Source organism: Sus scrofa, chromosome 10 (assembly GCF_054392235.1).
Source record: "Sus scrofa isolate SSC_HxYL_T2T_F1_AM1 chromosome 10, Sscrofa_HxYL_maternal_Yorkshire_Landrace_v2.0, whole genome shotgun sequence".
In the NCBI taxonomy this organism is placed as follows: domain Eukaryota; kingdom Metazoa; phylum Chordata; class Mammalia; order Artiodactyla; family Suidae; genus Sus; species Sus scrofa.
This window is the reverse complement of record NC_139392.1, coordinates 77,527,711-77,546,106: the sequence shown is the minus strand read 5'-3', so window position 1 is coordinate 77,546,106 and position 18,396 is coordinate 77,527,711. Positions and strand designations below refer to the sequence as shown.

At 45.9% G+C, this 18,396-nt stretch overlaps 1 protein-coding gene across 26 annotated transcripts in view; it reads left to right on the top strand.

Annotated features, from left to right (window-relative positions):
* KIAA1217 overlaps positions 1–18,396 on the top strand; it is a 325,382-nt gene that overhangs the window by 159,796 nt on the left and 147,190 nt on the right. For all 26 annotated transcript variants that reach the window (XM_084980291.1, XM_084980298.1, XM_084980288.1 and 23 more), the window contains exon 3: positions 6,305–6,503. In XM_084980291.1, the coding sequence (XP_084836417.1) occupies positions 6,305–6,503 (199 nt within the window). The remainder of the gene's footprint in view (positions 1–6,304; positions 6,504–18,396) is intronic.

Below are 18,396 nucleotides of genomic sequence, written 5' to 3'. Positions count from 1 at the left end.
CCCTGTCCTCTTTCTGATCTGATAATTAAGCACTACGCCCCGGGAAGGAAAATGGGGACACAAAAGACATGGTTGTACTTCGCTCAACTGCTGAATCGTCTGATTTTTACTCCAGACCAAACATCTTTCTGTTTTCACAGGTGAAAACCATGAAAAATGTCTGGGTACCCTTTTGGTGGAAAGAGGGGAAGGGGTTGAAATATTACCCTTGAAGAAACAGGGTATAAACTGAGTTTATCAAGGATAATTCATCAAAATAAATCCTAGAGAAAATGTACCCCCTTTGTCCAAGCTGGTGAAGGAAAATAGTGATTTTTCAGAGCTAAACCTCCGTCTATCCTTAGGAGGATCTCAGATACGCACAGTTGGAAGTTGGCATTAGAATGAGGTTGTGGGTGTGCAGGTGTGTCCTTCTCGTTCTAAGACCCAGAAGTTCGTGGTGACCAGTGAACCTGGCACGTGTCCATGGACAACCTCCACAAAGCACACCAATGCACACAAAACACTCAACACATCATGTGTGTTTGTATTACCAGTGGGACCTTTCAGGGCTTGCACCCAAGTTTTCTGTGAACTGCAAAAAAAAAAAAAAAAAAAAAGCTGATTTCTTCTCCTCTGTAGAAGTCTTAGCACCACCCAAAGCTTTCCTGATTGTTACAAAACTAAGTACAGTCCTCTCTTATGCTTGTGTTCCAGTTCTCTCATCAGCCTGTCACTTTCTAGAGCCTGGGATGTCCCCAGATTGGCCAGCAGCATAAGAATGGTCTTGGCGTGATGCCGGCTCAAGTTTTGTTATGCTGGCCATCAGCCACCAAACTTGCAAGAAGTAGCCAAAGAGCCATGGGGAGACCAGGGCCTGGGATTCACCTGGCAATGGCAGGTGGCTGGCCTGAGGGGACAGGTTCTCAGCCGATGGGGCCTCCTGGAGGGGTTGTATGAGGATGGAAGGTGGGGTATGCCTTATGGGAGCTCTTGGATTTCGCATCTCAGACCCAAACCCAGCAGAGGCCTTAGACTTTGGAAAGAACAAGGAGCCAAGAAGGGAGCAAAGTGACCGCAGTATGGTTCCACAAAGGACTCTGTGAACAAATTTCGAAGCCTCAACCTTCCATAAGTGACAATTTGTTCATTCTTCTGAGGGCAGAGGAGCGTGCAGCAGGGATGGCAAAGAAAACTAAAGTCTGGGGATTATCCAGTGTTTATTAACTTCACATATTTTGCTCCTTGTATCTTTCATAAGCGTGTATAACATCTAGAAAGTTCTCTTCAGTTGACGTCAGAATTTTGACTGGGAGTTTTGAGTTGAAAGCTTCAGAAGCACAAGAAATGGGGTGAAAGTGTCTCAATGTCATGATTAAGTTAATTGTGCCAATTAATGGGTATTAGGATAATGAGTTCATTCCCAATTCATTTGTATTTGCATGTGGGAAGCTTTATTCTATCTCCGAATTCTCTGTGGAAATGGGGAATTCATTAAAATGAAGTAAAACTTCACTTAGGCAATGTTGAGATTTCTTTTCAAAACAGAATGTGATCTGATGCAAAACGCAAGCCCTGGCTAAGCAGACGTGCTGCCGACAGTTAGCATGTTACATAAGCTACATTTGCAAGTTTTATTTTCTGGACCTCAACATTGCAAATTTGAGTTTAAAAGGTCTGAAAAATAGGAATGGCACAGCATCATCAATGCCTCCAGCTCTAACTTTCTTTTCTCTTTGGCTTTAATCAGCAAATACATGTTCATGATGACAAAACGCATTCGCGGCAGTCTTTTAAAAATTCATGCTGTGCAGCTGTGTTGCATGCACTTGAGAATATCAATGCAGAAATCTAGATCTGGTGCTAGCTAGCTGCATATTTCTAGAGCAAGTGCAAAAGGGAGAATCACTTGAAGGAAATCTCAGTAAACTCAAGTTTTCTGGGTGACATGATTGTTTCTCTTTGTGTTCTATGTATCTTAGAGTGATGAAATGGAAGGACTAACTACCAACTGGTTCAACCTCTAGTCTTACAGAAGAGAAGACAATGACTTAGTGAGATTGTATGTGGCCAAGTGTAGGTACAAACTGGTCTACAGCCAGCATCTCCAGACTCCTGGTTAAATGATTTACGACCGTCAGTTCTGAAATCCTGCGGACCTGGTCCCATCTCTTTCACTTGCTAGAATTTTCGGGCAAGTTGCTTCTAGGATTTGTCTTCTTGGTGTAGTCAGTATTATGAAATCGGGAGAGGGTTAAATGAGATGACCACATATCAGTCATGGTGCAGTAGGCACTGACTGTGAATTCCTTTCTCTCTCTCCCATCCCTTCATTAGGAAGACAGTCTTCCTAGAGAACCGGTCTGTGCATGTTACACATGAAGCAGAAGAGAATCTGCATGCAGCCTGGTAGCCCAGCATCTCTTAGAATGCTGACAGAAAATCATCTTTGGACTTTCTATTGTGGCTCAGAGGGTTAAGAACCTGACTAGCGTCCATGAGGATTGGGGTTCGATCCCTGGCCTCGCTCAGGGGGTTAAGGATCCAGCATTGCCGAAAGCTGCCGTGTAGGGCACAGAAGCAGCTCGGATCTGGTGTTGCCATGGCTGTGGTGTAGGCCTCAGCTGCAGCTCCAATTCTCCAATTTGACCCCTCGTCTGGGAACTTACATATGCTGCAGGTGCGGGCCCCCCCCCCCCCAAAAAAAAGAAAGGAAGAAAAGACTAGAAAGGATGAATGGGGTCAGGCCTGGTTATCAGACCACCCCTTCCTGCCTGACCCCAAAGGACCTCCCATTTGGGTTTGTAGGTTTGGGGATCACCTGATGATTTATGGACACCTCTAGAAGGTTGTGATGGAAACAAAGGGAGGCAGGCTGGTGGCATAGGTGTCCGTGAAGCTCTAAGGGGAAATCCAGCCTTCCAGACCCTTGAGTCCTGCCCATGTGCTCAGAGGACATTTCCACCATCCTCTGCTTCCCAAATCTTCCCAGTAGGGGCAGATGCCCACTCAGAATCTAGAGCAGGGGCCTCAAAGGCCATGCTGCAGACGATGCATGACTGAGAAAGGGCTTCTCCTGAGCCAAAATGAGAACAAAACTCCCAACATAAAGACTGTAGAATTAAGCCAAATAGGAATTGCCTGGGTGTCCTCCCCCACTTTTTTTTCTTTTCTTTCTTTCTCTCTCTCTCTCTCTTTTTTTTTTTTTTTTTTTTTGGTATTAAAATATTTTTCCTTTCTCGTGGCAATAATGACACCATCAGGGGGAAATTTCAATAGAGTCAGCATTTTTGGACGCCCCTTACTTTGCAAAATAAAATCTTAGTAATCCTATATTGTACCCTCCCCTATCATTTTTAAAAGAATGTTTAATTTGTGAAACACAGAATGATGAGAATGCTTGCTCCAAGAAAGCTTCACTTTCTGCACGGTTATTAGCCACGTTTATGAACGTGTGAGCCTCATGGCAGAGAACTGGTCTCTCTCAGTGATGGTTTGCTTGTAAGACACAGAGTCATCTCCAACCAGTTTAAGAACAGGACCGGAATTAATGGGGAGGAATTGATGGGCCAGACCTTACAGTGCACGGGATTCAGAAACTGGGACGCCCAAGGGCCAAGACAGCTGATCTTTCTCTCAGGTTCTCCCATGGGAGTCACGGCGGTCTCTCTCTCTTTTCCTGCACGCACCTGCTTCATCCTTTCTCTGTACTCTCTTCTCTCTCTTCCTCTCTCCCTTTCCCATTCCCCGTCCACATCAGCCACAGTTTCAAATGACTTCACATTTTAAGTTCTCCACGCACACGGACTAAAAGCTCCCCTGTCCCAGACCTCCCTTCCCAGGAAGAGAAAGTGATTGGTCCAGCCGAGATCAGGTGACGACTGATCGGTCCAATCAGCTGAGACCAAGCTGGGCGTGGGTGACCATACACCTCAGGGCTCAAACCAGTCTCCCCTGTAGAGTGAAAAGGGGGTTACTAGTAATAATTACTCTAGGACAGCGGGATCTGCCAAGCAGAACGGTCCCAGGGATGCAACAGTCTATGTTCTCCCCGGATGTGGGACCTTGGGCATCATGTGTGCAGGGAGGAGTTTCTCAAAGAGGCATTGTTTGACTCAAACCCTTTCAAAGATGGCTCAGTGTCGGGTCAAATCACAAAATCATGTATTCACTGTTACTGGAGAGTATTGCAGGAATCCTCCTGCCTAGAGAAAGACGACTTGGTACTTCAACTGCTTCTGGACAGTGTACCTGTTAGCTCATGAGAGCGCAGGGAAGGACCTCAGAGTGTCCCCAGGGTGAACAGCTGCTGTAGAAGCCACCAGTCATCTCACCTGCTCCTCTTGTGTGCCCCAAGTGGACACAGACCTGAGAACATGGGTGGAGATGGCACAGGGCAGCCCTTAGCACCTCCTCAGCCCTGCTTCTCCTCCTCTCCCGGCACATCTTTTAATGCCAGCAGTTACCCTCACCCCCACCCCAAACCCCAAACCCTGTCACAGGGACCCACCTCTTAGCACTTCTTGTCCAACTGTTACACACATGTTATCCTTGGCCCCAAAATATACCTTAAATGCACAAGAACCACGTACAGAACTGGTTATTATGCTCAGCAGAATATCAAGCTAAGATGCCCTCATCTTTAACTTAAAAAAAAACCAACCAACCAAACAAACAAACAAACAAAAAAAAACAGGAAATTACATTCAGTTTAGCAAAATAACCAAGAAATAATATTACTTGAAGCCCCTGGAGCCTCGCCCTGTGCTGAATACCAACTCCAAGTGCCTTTTGAAATTTTTTTTTTTTTTCCTGATATGTCAAACCCTAGGGTATCTGACACTAGTGTCAGCAATTTTCATTGTCTTTTCTCTGCCCTAAATGATGTCTCAGCCACAAGCTGGCGTCTGAGGGGAGGGGACGGCGTGAGGAGATTGCTAATATGCGGTGATAGTTTGCAGTGAGAAAGTGAATGACATGAATCGAGAGCAGGAGTTTATATTTGGAACTGAGTGGCTGTATATAGGAAGTTTAAAAAAAAAACTTTTAGCCCTTATATCTTTATTTTTATACATACTCCCACCACGATGACCCTGAACAAGACATAGAAATTTGATTTTGATTTTCTTCAAGGATTATTACCTTTTGCAATGGAAAATGACAGCTCATCAAATGTGTCCTGTCTGCAGTAGGCTGCAAAGACGACCAGACAGCAGAGGTTGTAATTGTAGCCATGTTGCTTCAAGTAATATTATTTCTTGGTTATTTTGCTAAACTGAATGTAATTTCCTGTTTTTTTTTGTTTGTTTGTTTGGTTGGTTGGTTGGTTTTTTTTTAAGTTAAAGATGAGGGCATCTTAGCTTGATATTCTGCTGAGCATAATAACCAGATAGCCACTTCACTGAAGACCCTATGAATGCATGTAACTTGGTGAGCTGGCCAGTGGTTTAAGGTTTTTTTTTTTTTTGCTTTGGGTCTAATAATACTCTTAAAGACTGCCAAAGCCAGATCCCAATCTTTGTAAGAGAAGCAGACTTTATAAAAAAAAAATAAACCACTTTGGGGCCTTGCATGGAAAAATGAACCCAAATTGAAGAGACAAGTTAACTGTTGATGGGTGTCCTTCCTGGCCATGATATCAGCATGTAATCTGAGCTGAGAGTTTCCTGTGGAATGCCCAGGCCAGCCACCTCTCTAAAGCCACAACCCTCATTGAAGGGGCGCAGGAGGGTATGTGCTGACCTTATTCCTCGTTTCCTCCATGGAAACGTCCTGAGAGGTGTAGCAAGGCGCAGGCGTCTAGATAAACCAGCAGTGCTCCTGCCAAGAGGGGTCTCCTAGTACTTTTAGCAAGAAAAGGGATTTGGAAACGGTCTTGATAGAAGAGGTTGAAGAATTGGTTCTGTTCGGTTCACTGTGGTGTGGGTGCACCATCCATGTTCGGTTATGTAAACGTGCACGATTTCATCTGTGGTGATAATAACAACCGCTAGAATTTGTCTGGCAAAAGGAACTGATGCGTCATCATTCTTTCCTGTAACGTGGCTTGTCCTCAGCTGCTTGCTTGAAATGGCATTTGCACGGTAGATGTCCAGTGATAAACATCTAAGTGGAATACTCGGGGAAAAATTTTTTTTTTTTTTCAGTAACTTTCACAACGGATGCTTTGACCCACTGGGTCTTTATTTCTGTATCTAGCCCTTCCGAGGGACTTCTCGTCGCCGTGTCATTTTTCCAGATTAGCAGACCTCGACGGCACTGAAAATATTATCAGCATAATTAATAATAGTCTGTTTTCCCACTTCCTTTCAAATACCTTTTGCAGACAAGAAGCCCCAAATTGTCTCACAGTCCTCAACCTCCCAACTTGGGCGACCCAGTTGAGCATCTATCAGAGGCCTCCGGTGACTCTTTGGAAGCCATGTCCGAGGGAGACGCTCCAAGTCCTTTCTCCAGAGGCAGCCGGACTCGAGCGAGCCTTCCGGTGGTGAGGTCAACCAACCAGACGAAAGAGAGATCTCTGGGTAAGCTTCAGAAGGCGGTTTCTGATGCCTCTTGATGACTGCATGTGTGTAACATGTTTATACTTCTGAACACATCCCCATGCATCCACATGTTAACTTAGTCTTGATTTGTGAAAACACAAGTACTCAGAAACTGCACTGAGGGAACATCAAGCCTCGACGACCTAATTCCTAAGGCAACGGCAAGTCCACGCTGTCTCTGGGGCTGGGCACCTTCAGAGCTAGCTGGGTTCGCCCCTCAAACAAGAGACTAGCAGAGCTTGCTTGTGTCCCTGGAATAGCAAATAGCGAGGGACAGATCGTAGAAGGAGCCTCGTTTCTTAGGGAACCTCCTCCCCAGTTTCACAATTGTGGACGGGTGAGGCATGAGCCCCTCTTCACTGTCTGACAGTCCGGGGAGGGACATGAATGGCCAAGAAGAAGAGGTGCAATGTGGGTAACGACTGGTAATGAAAGCCAGATACACGGGGCTCTTCTCCCCACCACCTCATAAGCGAGTGGAATGACTTGGCAAGAATTTGGCATAGCCTTGCCTTTCAACAAGCTTCAAAGAAAAGCAGGACTCTAGCTTTCTGCCCTCGCCACTTATCATTTGCTTTTTCGTATTGAATATTCACTTGCTATCTTGCTTTGCTGGTTTTCCTGGCCCTTTAACAAACGGTATCAGCCGTGAAGATTTAGACCTTTTCGCAAATCATGTTTGTGTTTCAAATGCTTAACCTGCGATCTCAAGGTGCTGACTCAGTACCTGTGTTTGCAGACATGTGGGCTGGGGGAAAGGAGGGGACAGGAACAGGATCAACCTACAAAAGGCTTCAGGGTCCTGTCCCTGCAGAAGACAGCTGAATTCTGCCTCTTAAAACCGAACAAATGCCTTCCTTATAGAAGAAAAGAGAATCGAGAGGTAGCCTGATTTTGTTTCCTCAGTTGCAGGTGATAATCAGAGCAGACTGGGTTCAGACATTGTCCTGGCTGCTCTCAAAACAAAACAAAACAAAACCACAAAAAAGCAACCAAAACAAAATCCCCTATTATTTTTGCATTGTTGATTAATTTTTAACATTAAATTGTGTATACTTCATCTCAGAGTAATAACTCAGGGTCCTCGTTTGACGAATGAGAGAAGAAAGCCACAGAGAATCTGCTCTTGTTTTTTGAGGTCGCAGTTGATTAAAGGGCAGAAGTGGGAAGTCCCTCCAGTTCCTATTCACCCCATTTACAAATGAAGGCACAGTATTTGCAGGGGCGTGGTGCACCCTGGGAACACACAGGGCCTGGGCAGTGTCCAGGTGACACAAGCTGGGGCTTTCCATCTGGATTACAGAGCTTTGTGTTCTTTTAACCCTCCTCATGCTTGAGGCAAGAGCACAGGAGGCAGCCAAGGAATGGAATTTCTCCTTTGTGCTTGGTAGGAAATGAACGAGGTTCAGGTCTGTGTAAAGATAGCCTGTGCTTTGCAAAATAGAATGAAGATAAGAACAAATGCCTAAGCGCCTTCCCCCATACCTGGGGAACAGCGAGCCTGCTGAATAATGGACCCTTTGTCTTGCAGGCAGGAATTTCCCTCCATAGCCAAGTGCACTTGGCAATGCAGGTAGATACCGCAGCTTCCGGAAGGAGCCTGCAGGCCCAGGGCCTGCAGGAGCTGATGGCAGCCTTGCCCTAGGAATTGCTGAGGGTGGCTAGTGTTTTCTCATGGGGTGGCTGTGCTTCTGCAAAACGCTTAGTTTTACTCTGAGCACACCTTGCTGTGAAGTTCTGGGGAGTCACAGCAAATGAAGAAAATGCATAGGATGTGTTTGTTCTTCCAGCTCCAGGAGGAACTTTTTGGCCAGTGATTTCTACAACTCCTGCATAGAAACAAAGGAACACACGGAGAGGAGAGGAATGAAAAGTTTGCCCCAGCGAGGGGAGCTTAGTGCCAGAAAATGAGGCTGGCACTGGGCCAGCAGCTTGGCGCTGCCCTTGACCGCTCTCTGTGGCTCGTTTGGGAATGTCCTCCCGGCCGCACCTGGCCTTCGTGCTGTAATTCACCAAGCCTTCCTATCACAAGCCTTGATAGGAAGTAAACAGGAAACTGTGAGTCAGGGAGCGTCTAAACACAGTCCCCCTGCCAGGCTAGCCTTGTGTTCAGGGAAAATCCCCGTGTGCCTGGCTTTACTGAACCACAACACCGGCTCCTGGGGAAGAGCAGGCTCCCCAGAAAGCCCTGGACGGGGAGAGCGGATGTATCCCAGCATCTCGGTGGTGAAGCCCTGCTAGGGGTGGCCTCACAGGCTGCAGATGGAAACCGAGCTGTGACCTCCTGCAAATCCATTCTTGGCACCACCTGGGAGCCCTGGGTTTCTTTTGGGATCTATACAATGTCATTTTACCTTAATCCACAAAATGTTAAGATCTCCGCCTAAGTCCTGTTTTGTTTTGTTTTGTTTTTTAAGTTATTATTATTATTATTTTTCTTTTTAGGACCACACCCATGGCATATGGAGGTTCCTAGGCTAGGAGTCCAATCAGAGCTGTACCTGCCAGCCTACACCACAGCCATGCCAGATTCATGCCACTTCTGCGACCTACATACACCACAGCTCACCGCAAGGCTGATCCTTAACCCACTGAGCGAGGCTGGGGATCCAACCCGCATCCTCATGGATCCTAGTCGGGTTGGTTAACCGCTGAGCCACCACAGGAACTCCGACCCCTATGTCCTGTTGTTGCTCTTGTGTTTATTTTAAATTGTCATAGTTGGGGAGTTCCCTGGTGACTTAGCAGGTTAAGGATATGGTGTCATCGTTGCCCATGGCACGAGTTTGATCTCTTGCTGAGGAAGTTCTGCATGCTGCAAGCCCCGCCCCTCCTCCCCTCTCCCCCCCCCCCGCCCCAAAAGCCATAGTTGGTTCATCATGGATTATTGCATGAGTTTTGATTTTTTTTAAAAATATCTCATAAAAATATTATTTATCTTGATTACTGAGTTGAGGGGGTGCCCAGTAGCTACCCCAGTAGCTGCCCTGTTTGTCACCCCAGGAGCCCAGGAACACTGGGGTGACCTCCAGCTACACAGCCCAGAAGGGGTGGAGTCGGGAAGGCCCGGCTCCCAGGCGTTGCTTTTGCACATGCGCAGTGTGTCACTGGAGCCCTTTCCAGGCGCGGATCTGGACCAGGGCTCAAACCACTCCTGCTCCCTGGAGGAGATGCATCCTTGCTCTCACTTCAGGCAGCCTGTGCCTGGAGATAAACCTGGGAGCTTAATCATTTTTCCGCTTGAATAATCCCTCCTTTGGGGTATTTAGGGGGTGGGAGGAGCGCTGGGAGGCTGTGCTTGGTGAATGCGCTGAGGCTTTTAGGAGGCATTCAAGAGAGAGAGGGATAGTCCTAAGCCGCTGTTTAGGACAAAGAAGTTAGACATCGCTGGCATCTGTATAATATTCTCTCTTCCATGCTGTCCTGCGTGCAAGATGTGAGCGGCTTATCCTGGGACTTCAGGCAGGGCCAAATGACAGCAAAATCCAGCGATCTTTTCTGATGTTGAAGGCCACCTTGCCAGTCTTGGAGATTTACAAAGCAGGAAGGTAAAGAAAGAAATTTGCTCAGTGGCCCTGATTTATAACGTGACGAGGTTCCAAAGATCTTTCGCCTCTAAATCTTTACTTGTATGGAGATGGTGGGTTCCCTGCCCGCTCCACCCATCCGGAGCCAAATGAAACTCTTCTTAGTGGAATTTATGCCATTTCATAAATTCTCTCTCTCTTCAGTGAAAACAGAGTCAATTAGGAGAAGGGAAGTGGACAAAAGAAAGTAACAACCGCCTTGCAGTAGAGTTGGGTTTTAGGAATAATTTCCATGAAAAATTGTCCTGCTGATATTAGGTCTTGGGTCTTAATGAGGGAGTCATTTCCTTTTAATCATTGCTGTCTTATAAACGTCTGTCTGGAATGTGACCACGGGCAGGGGCTGGTGTCTGGCTGCTCCGCAGTCGGCCCAGGGGGAAAGGGTGGCCACAAGATGTTCCCACCCTTGTGTGCCCTCAGGAATTTGAAAATAAAACTCATGTGAAAACAAGAACAGCAACTGCCTTCTCACTGCAGCCAGATGCCTTGGTTGATCGTATTCTGAATGGCTCACTTTGGAAAGGACACCTCCTTTACCAGCCCTGCTGCCAGAGGAGCTGCCATCTCTGTAACAAATTACCTCTTAAACACTCAGACTCAACAAGCAAGCATGATTTTTAAAGATTCGGGAGGATTTTAGACTAATTGAGAGAGAACTTGCCCACCTCGTGACATGTTGCATATCTTTGCGGCGGCTCTTTTACTTCAAGGTGATAAAAGGAGTGGTGACCATTTCCCAGTGGGGGGATTGCAGGTACAGAACGTTCACTGTTGCCAGAATCACCCTCCAGTGCAGAGGAGTGGGGAGGAGGTTAGAGAGAAAGATGGAGGAAATGGACATCTAGAAAGCAGAAAACCGGAGTTCCCACCATGGCACATCAGGATTGGTGGTGTCTTGGGAGCGCTGGGATGTAGGTTCGATCCCGCACGCTGGGTTAAGGATCTGGCATTGTGGCAGCTGTGGCTGAGGTTGCAACTGCAGCTTGGATCTGATCCCTGGCTAGGGAACTCCATGTGCCCCTGGGCTGCCAAAAAAGAATAAAAAATGAAGCAGAAAACTGAGAAAGTTCATGGGCAGAGACTTTGAGCTTCGGATTAGATTGTTTGAGCAAGAAGAACTATCCCTTGGATTGTTAAAAAAAAAAGAAGTGAACTTCAGACAAATGGAAAGATGTATATGGCTCTGTAGAGTAAGTGATGCACTTATGGAATTTGTTCTCCTAAGTGCCAGTAGTGATTGAAATGTTATATTATAAAAACTAAAATTTACTGGAAGAGAGTTTGATCGCAGGTCAGTAGCTTCGGAGCACATTCCCCACCTTTTTAAGGTGCAATCGAAGGAAAGGCCAGAGAATTGTCTGTAGCTTGGGAACTCAGCAGACAGAGGTCAGAAGCTATGAGGACTGGCCAACATGGTCCACTCGGGTCTCCCTTTTATGTGCCTCCTTTTACGTTAGAGTCTGGGAAGCAGGCTCCTTCTGGAATATCGGATGCACTGGGTTCCACAAGTAGGGACCAAAGCATTTGTGGAGGCTCTGGGTTTTCTTCAACATCATTTGCTTGAAAGGGTTGAAAGTCAGGTGCAAGGCATCTATTTTCCTACTACTTAGGGCACAGGTGTGGTCTAGCTTTCCAACAGGACTAGCAGCTTCCTGACATCCAAAGTGGAGTCACAGTGGTCCAGGGTGGCCAGAAGCTTCACCCTTGTCAAACAAGCTCTGTAGTGTCCCACTTCTATAGTAAATATTCAGCCCAATGCTTCGACAAGCCGTTTAATAAATCTTTCTTTTTTTGGCCACACTCGTGGCATGTGGACGTTCCCAGGCCAGGGACCCAACCCTTACCACAGCAGTGACCCAGCCACCACAGTGACAATGCTGGATCCTTAACCCACTGTGCCACAAGGGAACTCCCGTGTTTTGCTTAAAGCAGCCAGAATCGGTTCAATTCTCTGCAAGTGAACCCTGACTGATAGAAGGGGTCTGATTTGCTGTATTTGTAGAAGCTGTAGTGCCGCCTCTTCAGTGCATTTCAGAAAATATGACAAGTAGTGGTAGGTACAGACTTATGACTTTTAGAGACGTGGCAGTGAACCGGAGAATGAACTGGAGGTGTGGTTTTCCAGCTATGTTCCCCAGAACCCTGGAGTTTTGTGGAGTTTTCTCTTCTGTAAATATTGCAGTTTCATATAAGATTTCATTTGGCAAATGAGCTACGCCAGACTGCTCACACACAGTAAAAAAACAGGAAGCAGACCAAGGGGCATTGGAAAACAAAGCAAAAGAGAAGTTATGAAGAAATATCCTCTCTACAACAGGAGTCCTCCAGTGCTAATATTTGGCTCTATTGGGTGAATCGAAAAGATCGCTTCTCAGTTTGTTTGCACTTGATGTAACACATGTCCTGAAAGTTAAGTTTGTTTTTAAGTGAATCCGTCTTGGATTTGGGACTGGGAAGTAGCCCCTGAAAGGAATACTTCAAGAAATCCCCTGATACCGCAAAACTGCTTTCTGTGATACAAGTAACCATCCGAAATTTTCCTAAAGTTTCCAAATGTTGCGGATGTTCGTATGTGAGGTTTTCTAAAAGAAGGGAGTGCTCATCCAAGTTGGCTCTCCAATCACCCATCAGAAAGAATGTTCTCGTAAAAGATTGTGTGGACTCAGGATTTGTTTGTACTTAGTTTAAAAAATAAAGTTAGTCAGATGTCTTTTGCAATCCCTTGCTATTAACATTCCTGGGTTGAAACTTTAGAATGGGTTTCTCAGACTTTGAGGAAATGGTTTAGTTAATGCAGTACCTGAGGGGTTCCATGTCCTTTACCGACTTCTTGAGGTTTGCTTTGCAGACAGGATGCAGGTGGGGAAGGCATCAGTGAAGGTGATTAGGAGCGCTGGTGGGATCTGAGGGTCGGAGCCCTCCCCAAGCCACCGTTGTTTTCCAGGGTCTGTCCTTGGTTGGAGGGATGCCAGTGAAAAGGCTTGGGGAAAATTTGGGGTGTGCTATTTCTGTTTCTTCCTTTACAGCTGGGGTGTTACTAAACCCGGGTCACCTTTAGGTAAAGTTAATGGTAAGCATTTCTCTACTACAGGTGGAGCTATAGGGTTCAATAACTGGAAAGGTGGTTTAAGTTTCCAAAGCTGTTTCAGAAAATCAGTCTGCCAGTAAGCTAGTCTGAAATATTTCTCTCTGCCACAGCCGTGCAACCCCGTCCAAACCCAGATACCTAGATAATGTTTATGCTTTTGCTTTCTGATGTAAAAATACCCTTGTTCAAAAAAGAACTCTTCATCAAGTTTCATAAGACAACAGAAGAAAGTAAGGCAAGTTTTATCCATTATTTATACTTCACTATACCCAAAATAGATTTGATTTGGCTTAAAACAATAAAGGTAGAAGAACCATTAAAACAAGAATTAATGTAAGTAGTAGTTGTGTATGGGTGCCAGGAAAATTAAGATAAGAATAATTACTGTAATTGCAGCCAAGACCAAAAAAAAAAAAAAAAAGATAAAAGGAGAAATGTAATGAGTTCAATGGATTTCATTATTTAAGAAGAGGTTCACAGCAGCTCATTTTAGAGCTTTATAACCCAAGAACTCCCATATCTTAGAGTTGTTGACATCATATTATGTAATAGACAGTTATATTTAACAGTTGTTAGATGGAACGTTTCTTTGCAGAAAACTTCAAAATCCAAGGACTTAGTATAAAACCATCTTATTAGAAGTTATGTCTTTAAGTTGGACTCTTCAGGTTTCCAGGGATGTAACCTGATACATGGGAAGAGTTGCTGTAGTCTTAGTTGACCTGGCCCCCAGGTGACTGGCCCTTGGCTATTAGCGGTCTCCTCAGGGAAGGGGGCGCCTAAGACAGGGAAGGGTTGGAAGGCAGGTCATTGTGGAAGGTTTGAAAGGCAAATGAGAGTTGGAGAAGGATCTCTTGCAAAATTTCAAATTCCTGATAATACCAGCTCTCTCTGGGGACGAGATTGGAAGTATCCAGATGCAGATGACGTACCCTGATATGCTTTTCTGTGGTTTGGTTGGAACATGAGATGAGGCATTAAGGAATGCGGCCTGAACGACTTTTGGGGGGAAAGATTTAGTTTATCGGTTGCTGTTATTTTCTTTTTACTTTTTCGAGGCCCCAAACATTGGCTTTAATTTGTGTGTGTGTGTGTGTGTGTGTGTGTGTGTGTGTGTGTGTGTGTGTGTGTGTGTGTGGAGTTCCTGTAGTGGTGCAGCAGAAACAAATCCCACTAGGAACCATGAGGTTGCGGGTTTGATCCCTGGCCTTGCTCAGTGGATTAAGGATCTAGCGTTACTGTGAGCTGTGGTGTAGGTCACAGATGCAGCTCGGATCTAGTGTTGCTGTGGCCGTGGCGTAGGCTGGCAGCTGTAGCTTCAATTACACCCCTAGCCTGGGAACCTCCTCCATATAACATGGGTGTGGCCCTAAAAAAAATAAATTAAGATAAAATAAATATTTTTTTCTTTGTTATCTGTTATGGCGGGTGCCTGGGATTGGACTTTGCCCCCGCCTTTTGTAAATTAGAATATAGTTGATTTGCAGTGTTGTGTCAATTTCTGGTATACAGCATAGTGACCCAGTCATATGTGTGTGCATGCGTGCGTGCGTGTGTGTGTGTGTGTGAGTGAGTGTGTGTGTGTTTTCTCATACAAACTATTGCAATTGGAATGGATAAGCATCGGGGTCCTACTGTACACCACAGGGAACTATGTCCAATCTCTGGGGGTAGAACATGATAGAAGATGGTATGTTATTTCCCTTTGCCACGAAAACTCTAAAATCTGTTGACCTTGCTGGGTTTTTTGTTTTTTCTGTAAATGCAGAATTCATTGCACCCATAACTGTCTCTTGCCAAACTAATTTGGTCTTTTAGAGCTGACTTTAAAATATAATCCTTTATGTTCATCTAATCCTATAAGAGTCCATACACATTTTTTGCACCTGCTTTTAAAGATGATTCTGTGAGTTTCTAAAAATAATACTAAGAGGCAAGCCAGCTTGATGTCATACACCCACGTGAAATTCCAGCCTTGGTGCCCTCATCCTAGACGTGGCCTCCAGAGAGCTGCCTACTGCCATCTGGAAACTGAGAGTTTTGGCGCCTTCTTATATTTCAGGCAGAGCATAAGAGCAGAGGGAAGAACACATCTGCGTTGTTAGAGGGTGGACACCTGTCTCCCTGGGCAAAGGAATTGGTGCGTTCCCATCCCGATTTCTCAAGTAAGCTCTGTGACAGGGGACTGCTCCCAAGCAACCTCAGGGTCTGCAGATGAGGTCCTGTCTGGACCACTGGGGCACTCGATCCCCATCCAGGAGCTCCTTTGGGACATAACAGCAGGTGAGCCCCCAAGACACCACCGGGATGCTCTTTAAGTTTTTTGTCAGTGTGAGGCACTCTCTTAGGTGCTGCTATTGGCCAGACTGTATCTTCCCTCCAGTGCCCCACCTCCAGGTTCATATGGTGAAGAGCTAAGTCCCAGTACATCAGCATGTGACTCTATGTGAAGAAAGGGCCTCGAAAGAGGTAATGAAATTAGAATGAGGCCCTAAGGGTAGGCCCTCATCCAGTAGGCCTGGTGTCCTTATAAGAAGAGAAGGTTTGGACTCAGACAGGTTCAGAGGGAAGACCGGGTGAGGACAGAGGGGGCAAGACAGGTATCTGCAGAAGGAGAAAGGCCTCAGAAGAGGCCACCTGCTGACACCTTGGTCTCAGACCTCCCGCCTCCAGAACGGTGAGGGAATACATTTCCATTGTGATGCCACCGCAATCTGTGGAGCTTTGTCATGACAGCCAACTTATACAGGCACTCAGGACCCTTCTTCTTCCTTTCTCATTAGGTGACAGGCTCATGACAGTTGCTGCAAACTTTAAAGTCTTTCTTCAAGACAGCAAAATTAGATTCATCAACTGTTCTGTTTATTTTAATTTGGGTTTTATTCTAGCCTCTTCCCTCGTCCCACTTGGTTCCTTAGCATCACCCAAGGGGAAAATTCTAAAACCCCTGGGACAGGTTCAACTTCCATGACTACTTTTCTGCCTGGCATCGCCCAAGCTCCAGCCTCAGATTCAGCAAATGAAAGTTGGTTCATATTGAAATGATTGAACTGTATCCCATCAAGAAAAGCTCCAAGTTTCATCCTGCTGAGGTTGAGTTCTCGAAAGTTTGGCGTGATGTCATTAAAAATGATCTTCCCACCAACTTTGCACTTCCAGAATTTTTCTAAGGTGTTAATTGGCTTTCAGACATCTCCAGTTAAATGTCTCTCAATAATATAAAGTTAAATCCTTCCATTTTTCCCAACACAAATTTTTCCCATTTCTCATTTTTTTCCTCAATTCATGTATTTATGCACTTATTAAGAATCTCTTCAGCTCCTGGCACTGTTAAAGGTGCCATTGTGAGATGTTTAAAAAATATATGAAATCTGGTTCTTGTATTGAAGGAATTTTCAGTATAACTAAAGACACATGGTAACCATGTAAGGTCTTTAAAATACACATAAATCAAAGGCAGCACAGATGAAGCTGTGCAAACACCCACCATACTGGCCTCCTGGACATTCCAGCATCTCCCACATCAGAACGAATACCCAAGGTGCTCCCTCTGGCTGGATTCAATCCCTACTTGTGGGCCCCTTTGTCTGTTTGGCCCCCTCCTCACTTTGTTCAGAGCTGCGCTCAAACCGCTTCATCAGAGCTCCACCCCAAGTGAGATGGTCCCCACCCCTTTTGCATTCTTTCTCACCATATATCCTTTCGGACAGTGGGTCTCAAATTTTAGAGACCTTGTTAAAACACAGATGTCTGGCTCTGCTTATTGCATTTATGGTTCAGTAGATTTAGGGTGAGACCCAAGCATTTGCAGCTCTAACTATTTCGCAGGTGCTGCTGGCCCTCCTGGTCAGATGACACCCTGGGACAGACTTGAAAGGGTCGTTACAATGTAGCACCACAAGAGGGCGCCTTAATCGGTTCCCAGTAAGGGATGGAAAGTAGTGCTGCTCTGGCAGGAAAATATGGAGGCCTCAAATGTCTGTCCTGGATCATGTCCTTGAACTAGAGTATTTAACTCCAGCACACATGACTCGCAGGACCCTCCCCAGAAGCATGGGAGTGCACATCCTTCCTGCAGCAAGCTGTAGGTAGAGCCAACCTGCTCGGCTAGATCTGTCTTGCCCTCTACGCGGTGCTGTTCCTATTTTTGATCCCTGAACCACCTTTTGATCAGTGAACCACCTTAATCTGCCATCTCATCACCCAGCTTGACACACTTGGAAATGTAGGTAGATTCAACGATGGGAAAGGCGGCTGGCCTTTTCCTAGGACTTCATGCCGCTCTGTACTAGTCCCACTTTGCACAGTTCAGGGATTTCCCTGACCAGAATCTTGTCCTTGTCTGCCCCAGGGGAACTCTGACCCCAACTGTGGTCAGTTAACACCCAGGTATTGGTGTTGCTTGTGGTGCTGACAAGGCAGAGGCAGATGGACGAGGCCCTTGCAGCCTGGGATTTTCCTCGAGGAGAAAGTTCCTTTGGTTTTGCCTGATTCTGGGGCAGCGTTCTTTCTTATGCTTTCATTTGCCTTCATGAGGAGAGTCAAGTCATACGGGAACCTTTTTAAGAGTAAAAGGGTTCAGTGGAACAAATTCATAAAATATGTACTAAATACCTACAATATACATGGTACTACATTAGGTAGAAAGAAGGAAAAATCATTCTTTTAACCAATGCTTGTTGAGTTCCTACTAAGGTAGCCCTGAATGCCGTCACAAAAGGGTCACAGCCCTCTGATCTTCTGGAGCTTCTATTCTTTTGGGAGGGGCAGAGGTTAAACAAATGCTATGGAGAAGAATTAAAATGGGTCAAGGGTACACGGACTGCTGAAGAAATGACGGCATGAGAGTTTCCACTTTGAAAAGGATGGAGAGGGAGAGCGTCCCTGAGAAAGTGGCATGTGAGCCATGAACCCGAGCATGTGAAGATGTGAGCCACGCAGATAACTGGGGCCGAGACTTCCAGGCAGAGGGATCAGCCAGCGCAAAGACTCTGAGCGAGGGCACACCCAGAGCATTCAAGAACAGTGAGGAGACTGCTGTGATGGGAGTCGCACAGTACTGGAGGGGTAGGGAATGAGGCTGCAGAAGCTGTGGGAGCTGGATCCTGTAAGGCTTTGACAGCAGCAAAGATGTGGGCTACACTGTCGTCATGGCCCTGGAAACAGCTGTATTGCAGCGCTATGGGCAGTAGCATTG